This window comes from Hyperolius riggenbachi, chromosome 6, assembly GCF_040937935.1.
Source record: "Hyperolius riggenbachi isolate aHypRig1 chromosome 6, aHypRig1.pri, whole genome shotgun sequence".
In the NCBI taxonomy this organism is placed as follows: Eukaryota; Metazoa; Chordata; class Amphibia; order Anura; family Hyperoliidae; genus Hyperolius; species Hyperolius riggenbachi.
In genome coordinates, this window is record NC_090651.1 from 342,401,382 (window position 1) to 342,415,900 (window position 14,519).

The 14,519-nt window shown below is 43.2% G+C and overlaps 1 protein-coding gene across 1 annotated transcript in view; it reads right to left on the minus strand.

Moving 5' to 3' along the window:
- Positions 1–3,915: 3,915 nt before the first annotated feature.
- LOC137522230 (B-cell receptor CD22-like) overlaps positions 3,916–14,519 on the minus strand; it is a 69,468-nt gene continuing 58,864 nt past the window's right edge. The window contains exons 10-11 of the mRNA XM_068242263.1: positions 14,041–14,095; positions 3,916–4,117 (exon numbers count right to left, since the gene is read on the minus strand). Coding sequence (XP_068098364.1) covers positions 3,992–4,117; positions 14,041–14,095 — 181 coding nt within the window. The 3' untranslated portion in view covers positions 3,916–3,991. The remainder of the gene's footprint in view (positions 4,118–14,040; positions 14,096–14,519) is intronic.

The window sequence follows — 14,519 nt, forward strand, 5'->3', positions numbered from 1 at the left end:
CAGGCAAACCTAAAGTTAACTCTTCTGTCTTTAAGTTAACTCTTTAATCCTTAAAATAACTCCAGAGTTAAAGACAGGCTGTTCATTAACTGCGTGTGAAAATAACTACAGAAGAAGTAAATTAACTACAGGGGAGGTAAATTAACTACAGAGGAGGTAAATTAACTACAGAGGAGGTAACGTAAGGAATGAAGAGATAAGATAACTCTCTCACTGTGTGGAGGTAAGTTTTCTCTTGTCTTATTATCTCCAATAAGTGAATTGAGGCCATAGTCTCAAGACAAGAAAGCATAGTTTGAATTTCTTACAAGAACAAGTCATAGCAGCTACACCCTAAACTGGACATTTAAATAACATTACAAAATGGTTTGTATAGCACTGATAAAAGTCATAAAGTGATACAAGTCATCCAATCTGCCCTGAGGTCTTTACTCCTGTTAGTTGATACCTGACTTTGAATCTGTTTCTTCTAGTAATTTTTCACGTTTTTGGATGTATATTGTTTAATCTTTGTCAAGATCTGTCTACATTAAAGGAGATGGAGTAAAGTAAAGAATCAATACTTACAGTGGGTTGCAAAAGTATTCGGCACCCTTGAAGTTTTCCACATTTTGTCACATTACTACCACAAACATGCATCAATTTTATTGGAATTCCACGTGAAAGACCAATACAAAGTGGTGCACACGTGAGAAGTGGATCGAAAATTGTACATCATTCCAAACATTTTTTACAAATCAATAACTGCAAAGTGGGTTGTGCATAATTATTCGGCCCCCTGAGTCAATACTTTGTAGAACCACCTTTTGGTGCAATTACAGCTGCCAGTCTTTTAGGGTATGTCTCTACCAGCTTTGCACATCTAGAGACTGAAATCTTTGCCCATTCTTCTTTGCAAAACAGCTCCAACTCAGTCAGATTAGATGGACAGCGTTTGTGAACAGCAGTTTTCAGATCTTGCCACAGATTCTCGATTGGATTTAGATCTGGACTTTGACTAAGCCATTCTAACACATAGATATGTTTTGTTTTAAACCCTTCCATTGTTGCCCTGGCTTTATGTTTAGGGTCATTGTCCTGCTGGAAGGTGGACCTCTGCCCCAGTCTCAAGTCTTTTGCAGTCTCCAAGAGGTTTTCTTCCAAGTTGGCCCTGTATTTGGCTCCATCCATCTTTCCATCAACTCTGACCAGCTTCCCTGTCCCTGCTGAAGAGATGCACCCCCCAAGCATTATGCTGCCACCACCATATTTGACAGTGGGAATAGTGTGTTCAGATTGATGTGCAGTGTTAGTTTTCTGCCACACATAGCGTCTTGCATTTTGGCCATAAAGTTCCATTTTGGTCTCATCTGACCAGAGCACCTTCTTCCACATGGTTGCTGTGTCCCCCACATGGCTTGTGGCAAACTGCAAATGGGACTTCTTATGCTTTCTGTTAACAATGCCTTTCTTCTTGCCACTCTTCCATAAAGGCCAACTTTGTATAGTGCATGACTAATAGTTGTCCTATGGACAGAGTCTCCCACCTGAGCTGTAGATCTCTGCAGCTCGTCCAGAGTCACCATGGGACTCTTCACTGCATTTCTGATCAGCGCTCTCCTTGTTCGGCCTGTGAGTTTAGGTGGATGGCCTTGTCTTGGTAGGTTTACAGTTGTGCCATACTCCTTTCATTTCTGAATGATCGCTTGAACAGTGCTCCTTGGGATGTTCAAGGCTTTGGAAATCTTTTTGTAGCCTAAGCCTGCTTTAAATTTCTCAATAACTTGATCCCTGACCTGTCTTGGACCTGTCTTGTGTGTTCTTTGGACTTCACGGTTTTGTTGCTCCCAATATTCTCTTAGACAACCTCTGAGGCCGTCACAGAGCAGCTGTATTTGTACTGACATTAGATTACTTACAGGTGCACTCTATTTAGTCATTAGCACTCATCAGGCAATGTCTATAGGCAACTGACTGCACTCACATCAAAGGGGGCCGAATGATTATGCACACCACTTTGCAGTTATTTATTTGTAAAAATGTTTGGAATCATGTATGATTTTCGTTCCACTTCTCACGTGTATGGCACTTTGTGTTTGTCTTCCATGTGGAATTCCAATAAAATTGATTCATGTTTGTGGCAGTAATATGACAAAATGTGGTAAACTTGCAAAATACTTTTGCAAGCCACTGTACCTGGGCTTCCTCCAGCCCCATGAACCCTGGTGAGCGCCCCCTTGTCATGATGGGAGTGCAACAAGAGCATAATCGTGGCTGAGCATGCATGCGCAGAGCGGTCCAACTGGCGCAACTGAAGTCCTATTACCGGGGGCCAATACAGAGGAACAGAGCCACCGGGGAGGACGGCGAGGGAGTTCATGTGGCTGGAGGAAGCCCAGGTAAGTATTGATTCTTTACTTTACTCAACTCAGGTACACTTTAAATATCTGATCAGTTTACGACATAAAGTAGTAGTTTTGATTTTTATTCCTGTGTGTGGTTTTCCTAACTTGGTTACTTTATTTCGCTTTATATTTCCTAACCTGTATGACAGATTCTGGACCTGATCAAATTCCCTTTTTCTCCCAAATTCTACATGATATTTTCACATAAAATGCCTTTTAAGCCACCAGCATGAAAGAAAGTACACAGCATACTTTTAACAGTACCTTTTCACCGACTTTTGGAATTCTTTTAAATTATTTAGAACTTTATTTGAAACTCGAAACTATTGTAATGTAATGTTATAAATAGGCCAAAGTTTATTTTTGCCGTCTGCTGCGAAGAACAGCGATAGGGCTGAAAGTGATTTACTGCTGTCACTAAATAAATTAATAAGTGTGTGTAACGACATAACATAATGAATATAATAACTAATGGTATCATTACTTTCTTAGAACTAATACTAATGATGATCAAAATACATCAAAGAGCAATAGCGAAATCACAAATATAACACAAATATAACAAAAACATCATAAATAAAGAGCAAAACAAATATGGGGCCCGATAGAAATTCTCTTTTTTCTCCAAAGTTTTCTCCTCAGTGATATTTCACAGCTCATCAAAAAAATCCCCTTTAAAGCAGTAGGATCAGCCATACTATGCCAGGGAAAAAAAACATATATATAAGTAGATAAATACTTGATCTACTTACATAACACATGTATTATACTGTCCACGTTTTGATTTCAGTGAATGTTATATAGTAAATTACGAGAATTCTGTTCCTGGTGGGGGCCATGTCTTTTGCCCACAGTTTAGACTAACTCGTGATGTCATTTCTGCCCTTTACTTTTTTTCTTGTCTCCTCCAATCGCTGAGTCACCTCAGCCTTGCTTGTAAACACAAGTGAGCAGAGGATCATGTTTCAGATAAGCAGCTGACAGGGAAATAAAGGGAAGAGGAGGAATAGATTATAGATAAGAACCCCCAGCATGCAATTCTTTGGCAACGACTACTAAAGGGCCAGTGCTCCATAAGTATGTGATAACTCCAAATCATAACAGCAGAAAAAAGTTTTGAATGCAGGATTAGCACCTTTATCACTTAATACACTCAGAGCAGTTGCTGTTGAAATTTGATTTTTATGATGACGATACCGCTTTAAGCCACCAGAAATCAAGAAAATACAACAATTTTGATGTATTTATTAATTTACTTTTTTGGTACTTTTTCAGTTGCAGAGTGCAAAAATGTTATTTTAAACAAAAGATGAAAATTATCTTCTAGGAGAAAACTTTGGAGAAAACGTGAATTGGATCAGCACATTAGCTTTTACTTCTGAAAAATAAAAATATAAAAAAATTGACACGATGTAGTTTGTCCCCTTCTTTTTCTTTAGTAGGAAGAAGACTCCTCTGCAGCAGAAAACCTGTGCATAGTTTGTATGATTTATGGTTGGAACGACTGCACGTGTGACAGAGAAGTCTGGAGTAGTAATGGACTGTTTTTATATTTGAGTAAGATTATTTTATGTGAGTAAACCAGAAGGAAACGTTCTCCGATTTCTTCAGTGACGTCGCACTGCTGCATATTCCACATCTTCTCCTTGGTGACTCCGATTAGGCATATCTCGTCTCGTCTCTCTATGGTGACCATGAGCAATAGTGGAATATTCAATATTTGTCTCTGCAAACTGTAAAATAAGAAGAAGTACATAGTCAGAGAGACAAAATGGGGCTACTCAGCAAAGATTGTATGGACCCCATTTAATGCTGTTTTAACCACTTCCCGACCGCCGTATGTACAATTGGCGGCCGGGAAGTGCACCCCGCAAGGACCGCCGTATTAACAATTGGCGGCGGTCCTTGTAGGGGCATGGGCGGAGCGATCGCGTCATCCGTGACGCGATCCTCCGCCTCCGCCTGTCGCCGCTCACTCGCCGCAACATCCCGCCGGCCATACGGAAGCGCCGGCGGGATGTTAACCCCGCGATCGCCGCATACAAAGTGTATAATACACTTTGTAATGTTTACAAAGTGTATTATACAGGCTGCCTCCTGCCCTGGTGGTCCCAGTGTCCGAGGGACCACCAGGGCAGGCTGCAGCCACCCTAGTCTGCACCAAGCACACTGATTTTTCCCCCCCCCCTGCCCCAGATCGCCCACAGCACCCATCAGACCCCCCCCTGCCCACCCCCCAGACCCCTGTTTGCACCCAATCACCCCCCTAATCACCCATCAATCACTCCCTGTCACTATCTGTCAACGCTATTTTTTTTTTATCCCCCACCCTGCTCCCTGCCCCCTCCTGATCACCCCCCACCCCTCAGATTCTCCCCAGACCCCCCCCCCAGACCACCCCCCCTGTTTACTGTATGCATCTATCCCCCTGATCACCTGTCAATCACCTGTCAATCACCTGTCAATCACCTGTCAATCACCGTCAATCACCCATCAATCACCCCCTGTCACTGCCACCCATCAGCCAGCCCCTAACCTGCCCCTTGCGGGCAATCTGATCACCCCCCCCACACCAATAGATCGCCCGCAGATCCGACATCAGATCACCTCCCAAATCCATTGTTTACATCTATTCTCTCCTCTAAACACACACTAATTACCCATCAATCACCCATCAATCACCCCCTATCACCACCTGTCACTTTTACCTATCAGATCAGACCCTAATCTGCCCCTTGCGGGCACCCAATCACCCGCCCACACGCTCAGATTGCCCTCTGACCCCCCCTTATCAATTCACCAGTGCATTAATTACATCTGTTCTTCCCTGTAATAACCCACTGATCACCTGTCAATCACCTGCCAATCACCTATCACCCATCAATCACCCCCTGTCACCCCCTGTCACTGCCACCCATCAATCAGCCCCTAACCTGCCCCTTGCGGGCAATCTGATCACCCACCCACACCATTAGATCGCCCGCAAACCCGCCGTCAGATTACCTCCCAAATGTATTGTTTACATCTGTTATCTTCTCTAAACACCCACTAATTACCCATCAATCACCCATCAATCACCCCCTATCACCACCTGTCACTGTTACCTATCAGATCAGACCCTAATCTGCCCCTTGCGGGCACCCAATCACCCGCCCACACGCTCAGATTGCCCTCAGACCCCCCCCCCTTATCAATTCGCCAGTGCATTAATTACATCTGTCCTTCCCTGTAATAACCCACTGATCACCTGTCAATCACCTGCCAATCACCTATCACCCATCAATCACCCCGTCACTGCCACCCAACAATCAGCCCCTAACCTGCCCCTTGCGGGCAATCTGATCACCCACCCACACCAATAGATCGCCCGCAGATCCGACATCAGATCACCACCCAAGCGCAGCGTTTACATCTATTCTCTCCTCTAAACACCCACTAATTACCCATCAATCACCCCCTATCACCACCTGTCACTGTTACCCATCAGATCAGACCCTAATCTGCCCCTTGCGGGCACCCAATCGCCCGCCTACACGCTCAGATTGCCCTCAGACCCCCCCTTATCAATTCGCCAGTGCAATATTTACATCTGTTCTCCCCTGTAATAACCCACTGATTACCTGTCAATCACCTATCAATCACCCATCAATCACCCCCTGTCACTGCCACCCATCAATCACCCCCTGTCACTTCCACCCATCAATCACCCGCTGTCACTGCCACCCATCAATCAGCCCCTAACCTGCCCCTTGCGGGCAAACTGATCACCCACCCACACCAATAGATCGCCCGCAGATCCGACATCAGATCACCACCCAAGCGCAGTGTTTCCATCTATTCTCTACCCTAAACACCCACTAATTACCCATCAATCACCCCCTGTCACTGCTACCTATCAGATTAGACCCCTATCTGCCCCTAGGGCACTCAATCACCCGGCAACACCCTCAGAATGCCCTCAGACCCCAGCCCTGATCACCTCGCCAGTGCATTGCTTGCATCTATTCCCCCCTCTAATCACACCTTGAGACACCCATCAATCACCTCCTGTCACCCCCTAGCACACCTACCCATCAGATCAGGCCCCAATTTGCCCCGTGTGGGCTCCTGATCACTCGGCCAATCCCTCAGATCCCCCTCAGACCCCCTTCCGATCACCTCCCCAGTGCATTGATTGCATCTATTTTCCCCTCTAACCACCCCCTGAGACACCCATCAATCACCTCCTGTCACCCCCCTAGCACTCCTATCCATCAGATCAGGCCCAATACAACCTGTCATCTAAAAAGCCACCCTGCTTATGACCGGTTCCACAAAATTCGCCCCCTCATAGACCACCTGTCATCAAAATTTGCAGATGCTTATACCCCTGAACAGTCATTTTGAGACATTTGGTTTCCAGACTACTCACGGTTTTGGGCCTGTAAAATGCCAGGGCGGTATAGGAACCCCACAAGTGACCCCATTTTAGAAAAAAAGACACCCCAAGGTATTCTGTTAGGTGTATGACGAGTTCATAGAAGATTTTATTTTTTTGTCAAAAGTTAGCGGAAATTAATTTTTATTGGTTTTTTTTCACAAAGTGTCATTTTTCACTAACTTGTGACAAAAAATAAAATCTTCTATGAACTCGCCATACACCTAACGGAATACCTTGGGGTGTCTTCTTTCTAAAATGGGGTCACTTGTGGGGTTCCTATACTGCCCTGGCATTTTAGGGGCCCTAAACCGCGAGGAGTAGTCTAGAAAACAAATGCTTCAAAATGACCTGTGAATAGGACATTGGGCCCCTTAGCGCACCTAGGCTGCAAAAAATTGTCACACATGTGGTACCGCTGTACTCAGGAAAAGTAGTATAATGTGTTTTGGGGTGTATTTTTACACATACCCATGCTGGATGGGAGAAATTTCTATGTAAATGGACAATTGTGTGTAAAAAAATCAAACAATTGTCATTGACAGAGATATTTCTCCCACTTAGCATGGGTATGTGTAAAAATACACCCCAAAACGCATTATACTACTTCTCCTGAGTACGGCGGTACCACATGTGTGACACTTTTTTACACCCTAAGTACGCTAAGGGGCCCAAAGTCCAATGAGTACCTTTAGGATTTCACAGGTCATTTTGCGACATTTGGTTTCAAGACTACTCCTCACGGTTTAGGGCCCCTAAAATGCCAGGGCAGTATAGGAACCCCACAAATGACCCCATTCTAGAAAGAAGACACCCAAAGGTATTCCGTACGGAGTATGGTGAGTTCATAGAAGATTTTATTTTTTGTCACAAGTTAGCGGAAAATGACACTTTGTGAAAAAAAACTATTAAAATCAATTTCCGCTAACTTGTGACAAAAAAATAAAAACTTCTATGAACTCACCATACTCCTAACGGAATACCTTGGGGTGTCTTCTTTCTAAAATGGGGTCATTAGTGGGGTTCCTATACTGCCCTGGCATTTTAGGGGCCCTAAACCGTGAGGAGTAGTCTTGAAACAAAAATGACCTGTGAAATCCTAAAGGTACTCATTGGACTTTGGGCCCCTTAGTGCAGTTAGGGTGCAAAAAAGTGCCACACATGTGGTATCGCCGTACTCGGGAGAAGTAGTATAATGTGTTTTGGGGTGTATTTTTACACATACCCATGCTGGGTGGGAGAAATACCTCTGTAAATGACAATCTTTTGATTTTTTTACACACAATTGTCCATTTACAGAGGTATTTCTCCCACCCAGCATGGGTATGTGTAAAAATACACCCCAAAACACATTGTACTACTTCTCCCGAGTACGGCGATACCACATGTGAGGGCACTTTTTTGCACCCTAACTGCGCTAAAGGGCCCAAAGTCCAATGAGTACCTTTAGAATTTCACAGGTCATTTTGAGAAATTTCGTTTCAAGACTACTCCTCACGGTTTAGGGCCCCTAAAATGCCAGGGCAGTATAGGAACCCCACAAATGACCCCATTTTAGAAAGAAGACACCCCAAGGTATTCCGTTAGGAGTATGGTGAGTTCATAGAAGATTTTATTTTTTGTCAAAAGTTAGCGGAAAATGACACTTTGTGAAAAAACACAATTAAAATCAATTTCCGCTAACTTTTGACAAAAAAATAAAATCTTCTATGAACTCACTATACTCCTAACGGAATACCTTGGGGTGTCTTCTTTCTAAAATGGGGTCATTTGTGGGGTTCCTATACTGCCCTGGCATTTTAGGGGCCCTAAACCGTGAGGAGTAGTCTTGAAACGAAATTTCTCAAAATGACCTGTGAAATTCTAAAGGTACTCATTGGACTTTGGGCCCTTTAGCGCAGTTAGGGTGCAAAAAAGTGCCACACATGTGGTATCGCCGTACTCAGGAGAAGTAGTATAATGTGTTTTGTGGTGTATTTTTACACATACCCATGCTGAGTGGGAGAAAGATCTCTGTAAATGGACAATTGTGTGTAAAAAAAATTAACAAATTGTCATTTACAGAGATATTTCTCCCACCCAGCATGGGTATGTGTAAAAATACACCCCAAAACACATTATACTACTTCTCCTGAGTACGGCAATACCACATGTGTGGCACTTTTTTGCACCCTAACTGCGCTAAGGGGTCCAAAGTCCAATGAGCACCTTCAGGCTTTACAGGGGTGCTTACAATTTAGCACCCCCCAAAATGTCAGGACAGTAAACACACCCCACAAATGACCCCATTTTGGAAAGTAGACACTTCAAGGTATTCAGAGAGGAGCATGGTGAGTCCGTGGCAGATTTCATTTTTTTTTGTCGCAAGTTAGAAGAAATGGAAACTTTTTTTTTTTTTTTTTTTTTTTCACAAAGTGTCATTTTCCGCTTACTTGTGACAAAAAATAATATCTTCTATGAACTCACTATGCCTCTCAGTGAATACTTTGGGATGTCTTCTTTCCAAAATGGGGTCATTTGGGGGGTATTTATACTATCCTGGAATTCTAGCCCCTCATGAAACATGACAGAGGGTCAGAAAAGTCAGAGATGCTTGAAAATGGGAAAATTCACTTTTTGCACCATAGTTTGTAAACGCTATAACTTTTACCCAAACCAATAAATATACACTGAATGGGGTTTTTTTTATCAAAAACATGTTTGTCCACATTTTTCGCGCTGCATGTATACAGAAATTTTACTTTATTTGAAAACTGTCAGCACAGAAAGTTAAAAAAATCATTTTTTTGCCAAAATTCATGTCTTTTTTGCTGAATATAATAAAAAGTAAAAATCGCAGGAGCAATCAAATAGCACTAAAAGAAAGCTTTATTAGTGACAAGAAAAGGAGCCAAAATTCATTAAGGTGGTAGGTTGTATGAGCGAGCAATAAACCGTGAAAGCTGCAGTGGTCTGAATGGAAAAAAAGTGGCCGGTCCTTAAGGGGTAGAAAGCCCTAGGTCCTCAAGTGGTTAAAGCAGGTGTGAGGAGCTTATAAGATACCTAAGCGCATTCTTTTTTTTTTTAAAGTAAAAAACAGGGGATCAGGCATGTATAGTGGGCTCTTCTCATTCCCACTGCTCCTCCCGTTCTCCTCCATCCCCCTCTGTTACCGCATACCTGTTACATGTCCTGGTCGGGATGGTCGTGGCAGACTACGCAGGCACTGCCTGGCAATGCGTGTACTTGATTGCCACGGGCAGGAGTGCTCTGCGCATGTGCACTACGTAGTTCTGACGTAGTGTGACTGCAGTGAGCGCTCCCGGTCGTGGTGCACAACCAAGGATACGTGTCGCCGGGCAGCACCTGTGCAGTCCGCTGCGACCATCCCGACCAGGAGGTAGGTTTGGGGGACCAGTACGTGCTAACGGAGGGGGGTGGAGGACAACAGGGAAATGGTGGGAATAAGAAGAGCCCCCATTTTTATTTTATTTTTTGTGCGCTAAGGTATCCTTTAAGTTTATTAGAGGGACCGAAGGTCTCACTTATCAGGAAAGGTTAGAAAAACTGGGTTTATTTAGTCTGAGAAAAGACTCCTTAGAGGAGATCTAATTAACATGTAATTAACATTAGAAGGCAATATAGAAGCTTGGCAGGTGAGCTTTATGTTCCTTGGCTTGTGCAAAGGACTAGAGGACATGATATGTGCATGGAGGAAAAACAATGTTTTTCCATCTATTTAGGTAGGAGTGATTAAAATGTGGAATGTACTGTATTACCACAGGAAGTAGTTATGGCAAATTTTATATCTGCATTTCAAGAGTGCTTGGATGCTTTCCTTGCATTGAAGGGCATCCATGGCTATAATTACTAGGTAATTCTAAGAGTTGATCCAGGGATTTTATCTGACTTCCACCTGGAGTCAGGAATTATTATTTTTTTTTACCCTTTTAGGGATAATTGATCCTCTGGATCAACTGAGTTATGTGAGGGTGCAGGGGAATGTCATAACTTTTTCCTGGTTTATCTTAATGGACCTATGTCTTCTTTAACTCAACTAAGTATTTAACCACTTTACTATCCACCTACCCTTGTGGGGATTTTCAGGTGCTTTGGGTTCATTCTTAACCTGAATCTGTTCTTAAAGCGGACCTGAACTCAGAACTTCCTCTCTGCATTAAAAGTGAAGCAACAACAATGCTAACCTTTAAATAAAAACATTTCTTTGTTGCAGCTGATACAAATCCTGCAATAAATCTGCAGTGTGTCTACTTTCATGGAAGCAGACAAATGGTTAACATCCTGTGTTTACAAATTAGCTGCTCTACCAAGAGTTCAAATTACAGCCCCCTGAAGTCCTCCTGCTCCTTCGCCGTGATTCTGCACTCTGCCGTTCCTCTGCTGTCCCTCTCTCTAACCTACAGAATCCAATTTCACATTTCCAGGCCGTTCGTATTTGTAAGCAGTGCCGGATTTGTACTTTTCAGTGCCCTAGGCCCCACGTTTTGCAACCGCCTCTCCCAAGTCTAAATTGAGCTTGCACATGTGCCATTTTAAACAGGCTGGAGTATTCAGTTAAAGGCCCGCACCCACTATGTGATTTTTCCAGCAACTTTTTTTCGATGACCTGCAATTTTTTGAGCAACGAGCAATAGTTTCCACGTTCTTGCGTCATGAATACAAGAGTGCGATTACACAAATGGCATTTGGCAACGCGCGATGATAATGACTGTCACAATGGATCAGATGTTTAAGATCCCCAATGACTCCCGCACAAAGTACCACAATTGCTTCACCTCCTGTTTGCACCTGTCGCGTGTTCCCCCGGGTAGGAAGATGGTTCGTGGAAACTCGTTTGTCGGGATATGTCACTGTGAGGTTTCCGGATCCATCGTCACCACTCACTTCCGCGCTTCCTCCTTCCGGCTTGAAAGAGGAAGCGCGGTTGTGAGTAATGCAATGCGGCTTTCATTACACCTATGATGTGCGGCTTTCATTACACCTATGATGCCTGTACAAAAAACCTAAAGAATCAGAATTTCCACACTGAGGTCATAAATGACCAATCAAAATTAATCACTGCTTCACTGTTCAGAAACTCTTTATTGTATCAAATTGCATGATTAAAAACAATTTTAAAAACAAGGCATGGAGGTATGACATCCATAAGTCTATATACAGACTAATAATGAATAGACAAGGCTCTATAATTCCTATTATGAAGATTAATATACAACATAATAATGAAATATGCCAATTGTCAATAAATACTAATAGCATAAACAGTATATACTGTATATAAAAAAAGATAAAAATGTTAGAGTGAAGCATACAATAAAAATGCAGAAAAAATGAACATAGATCTGTGTTCTATGAACATAGAACATATGCCTATGATGCGTAACAGAACACAGATGTCCCGAAGACTTCTGGGTAAGTGGCTTGTGGTCACACGTCGAGTCATTCAACATTTGAAGCCCGTGGTATTTACTATTTTGGTGCTGTTTTTTAGCTGCTTTTTGTACAGTATATGCTTTTGCTTTTCTGAAAAGAATAGATTCAGAAGGAATCGATTGCTCCCATAAACTGCACATCAATTTCCAATAGAATCCAGCAGGGTATCTATTGAAAAATCAGTCGAACTGTAGAGTTGAACTGTTCAATGCTGTGCAAAGCTATAGGCCTTTCGATCTGTCAATGCTCTTGCCCTACCCCCCAAAAATTGCTTTAAATTTTCAATGCTTTCGATCACTTATAGTCAAAATCAGTCTGACATTTTGGGGAAGGAATTCCCAGCAGATTGATCTGCAAGGAACAGAATGAGAAAATCAATGACACTTTAAAGAAAACCTGTATTGAAAAAAGTTCCCCTGGGGGGTACTCACCTCAGTAGGGGGAAACCTCTGGACCCTATTGAGGCTTCCCCTATCCTCCTGTGTCCCACGGTGGTCTCGCTGCAGCCCACGGAACGCACAGGCGACAATTTGTCGGCCTGTGCAATATTTACCTTTTCTGGCTCCAGTGGGGGTGCTGTTGCGGCTCTTCTGATGGAGATAGGCAAAAATAGCCGATCTCCGTCGCGTTCGCTCTACTGCGCAGGCGCAGAAGACTTGCGCCTGCGCAGTACAGCGGCCAGACAGAGATCAGCTATTTTCGCCTATCTCCGTGCAGCGAGCCGATACTGCACCTGCGCTGGAGCCAAGGAGGTAAATATTTACATCGCCACCGCTCCAGGAGGATTTTCGCCGCTGCCGTGGGGGAAGCCTCAATAGGATCCGGAGGCTTCCCCCACCCGAGGTGAGTACCCCCCAGGGGAAGTTTTTTCATTACAGATTTTCTTTAAGAATGCCTGTTTTTGAAAAATAGATTATGGATCAAATGGTTTGATTCATTAACTTACAGTAAAACTGCTGTGCGCAGTAGATAGCCCACAGCAGGTTTACTGCTACCAGCAGCAATAGAATACAGGTGAAATTAAGAAAAATTAGAATATCGTGAAAGTCTGCACCGGTGGGGACCCCGAGGCGGCGGCTGGGATCGGAGCTGCGAGGGACATGTCGGCTGCTAGGGGCTGAAGGAAGCCCCAGGTAAGTAAATGTCATTTTTTTAAAACTGTTTGGATATTGCCTTTAAAGTGTACCAGAGACGAAGCACCCTCATGAATTCACCATATATATCAGTGGGAACATTAGAGAAAATACCTACCCTGCTCTCTGTTTCATTCTTCACTGCTCAGCCTGCTTGTTATCAGCCCTGATAAAATCCGTGACTGAGCATTCAGTCTGGCTTTGCCCAGGAATCATTATAGCTGAGTCTGTCTTCTCTGATGTCTTTTCAAGCCCAAGCCTGCCCCCTTCTGCCTCTGCTTTCCTGTTCTGTATACTGGCAGCGTCACAGAGAGCTGTGATGAGACAGGAGGAGCTGCTGGTGCAGAGGAAGGAGCTATTTTTTTAATCTATATTTGTTAGTCATAAAAGGTGTTTTAGAAATGGGGATTTCATTTTGCACACAGCCCACTAAATAATATGCTTTTCTGATGAACTGTGTTTTGCATGGAGTTTTAGTAAAAAAAAATGTTTTTAAAAATCGGCACACCAGAGCAGCAAAAATGCCAGGCATAGTATTTATTTTGAAAACATCTATCAGGGGATATGTTTATTTTGTGCCAAAGTATTAATCTCGGGTTTCCTATATAAAGTAATTGGATAAAAGTGCATGTTTGAAGCGGAGGCAGCTGTTTGGAGGCCTGCAAATACTCACCGTTTCATTACTATAAATTGTGTCATTTTCTGCATCCATTTGATGGGATAGACGGCTGAAAAAGGAAAAGTACAATAAGTTAGCAGTAAAGGACTCATGATGTACAGCCACAAAATGTTTCATTCTCTGTTGCAATGAATAACCCCCATGCAGTTAATAGAAAGTTTTATTCTTTGTAATTCTAGCATACATTGTTGTATTAGAACTATCACATGACTCATACTCCAGCTGCTGACTGGTTGCCTCTCACATTACCTAGAATTCTGCCAAATGGAGCCACACCCCTCTCTGCCCTCCTCAATACACAGGACGAGTGTCAGCTCAGTTTTGCCAACCTCCCAGAAGACAATTTGCTCAGGAGGAAGTAAGAGACACAGCAGCTGTGTAAGACCTATGGCCAGGCTATTGCACAAAGGAATACAGGAACTTATATGACTTGTAACTTATGATGAAAAAAGCTTCCCATGAATGGAGAAGGT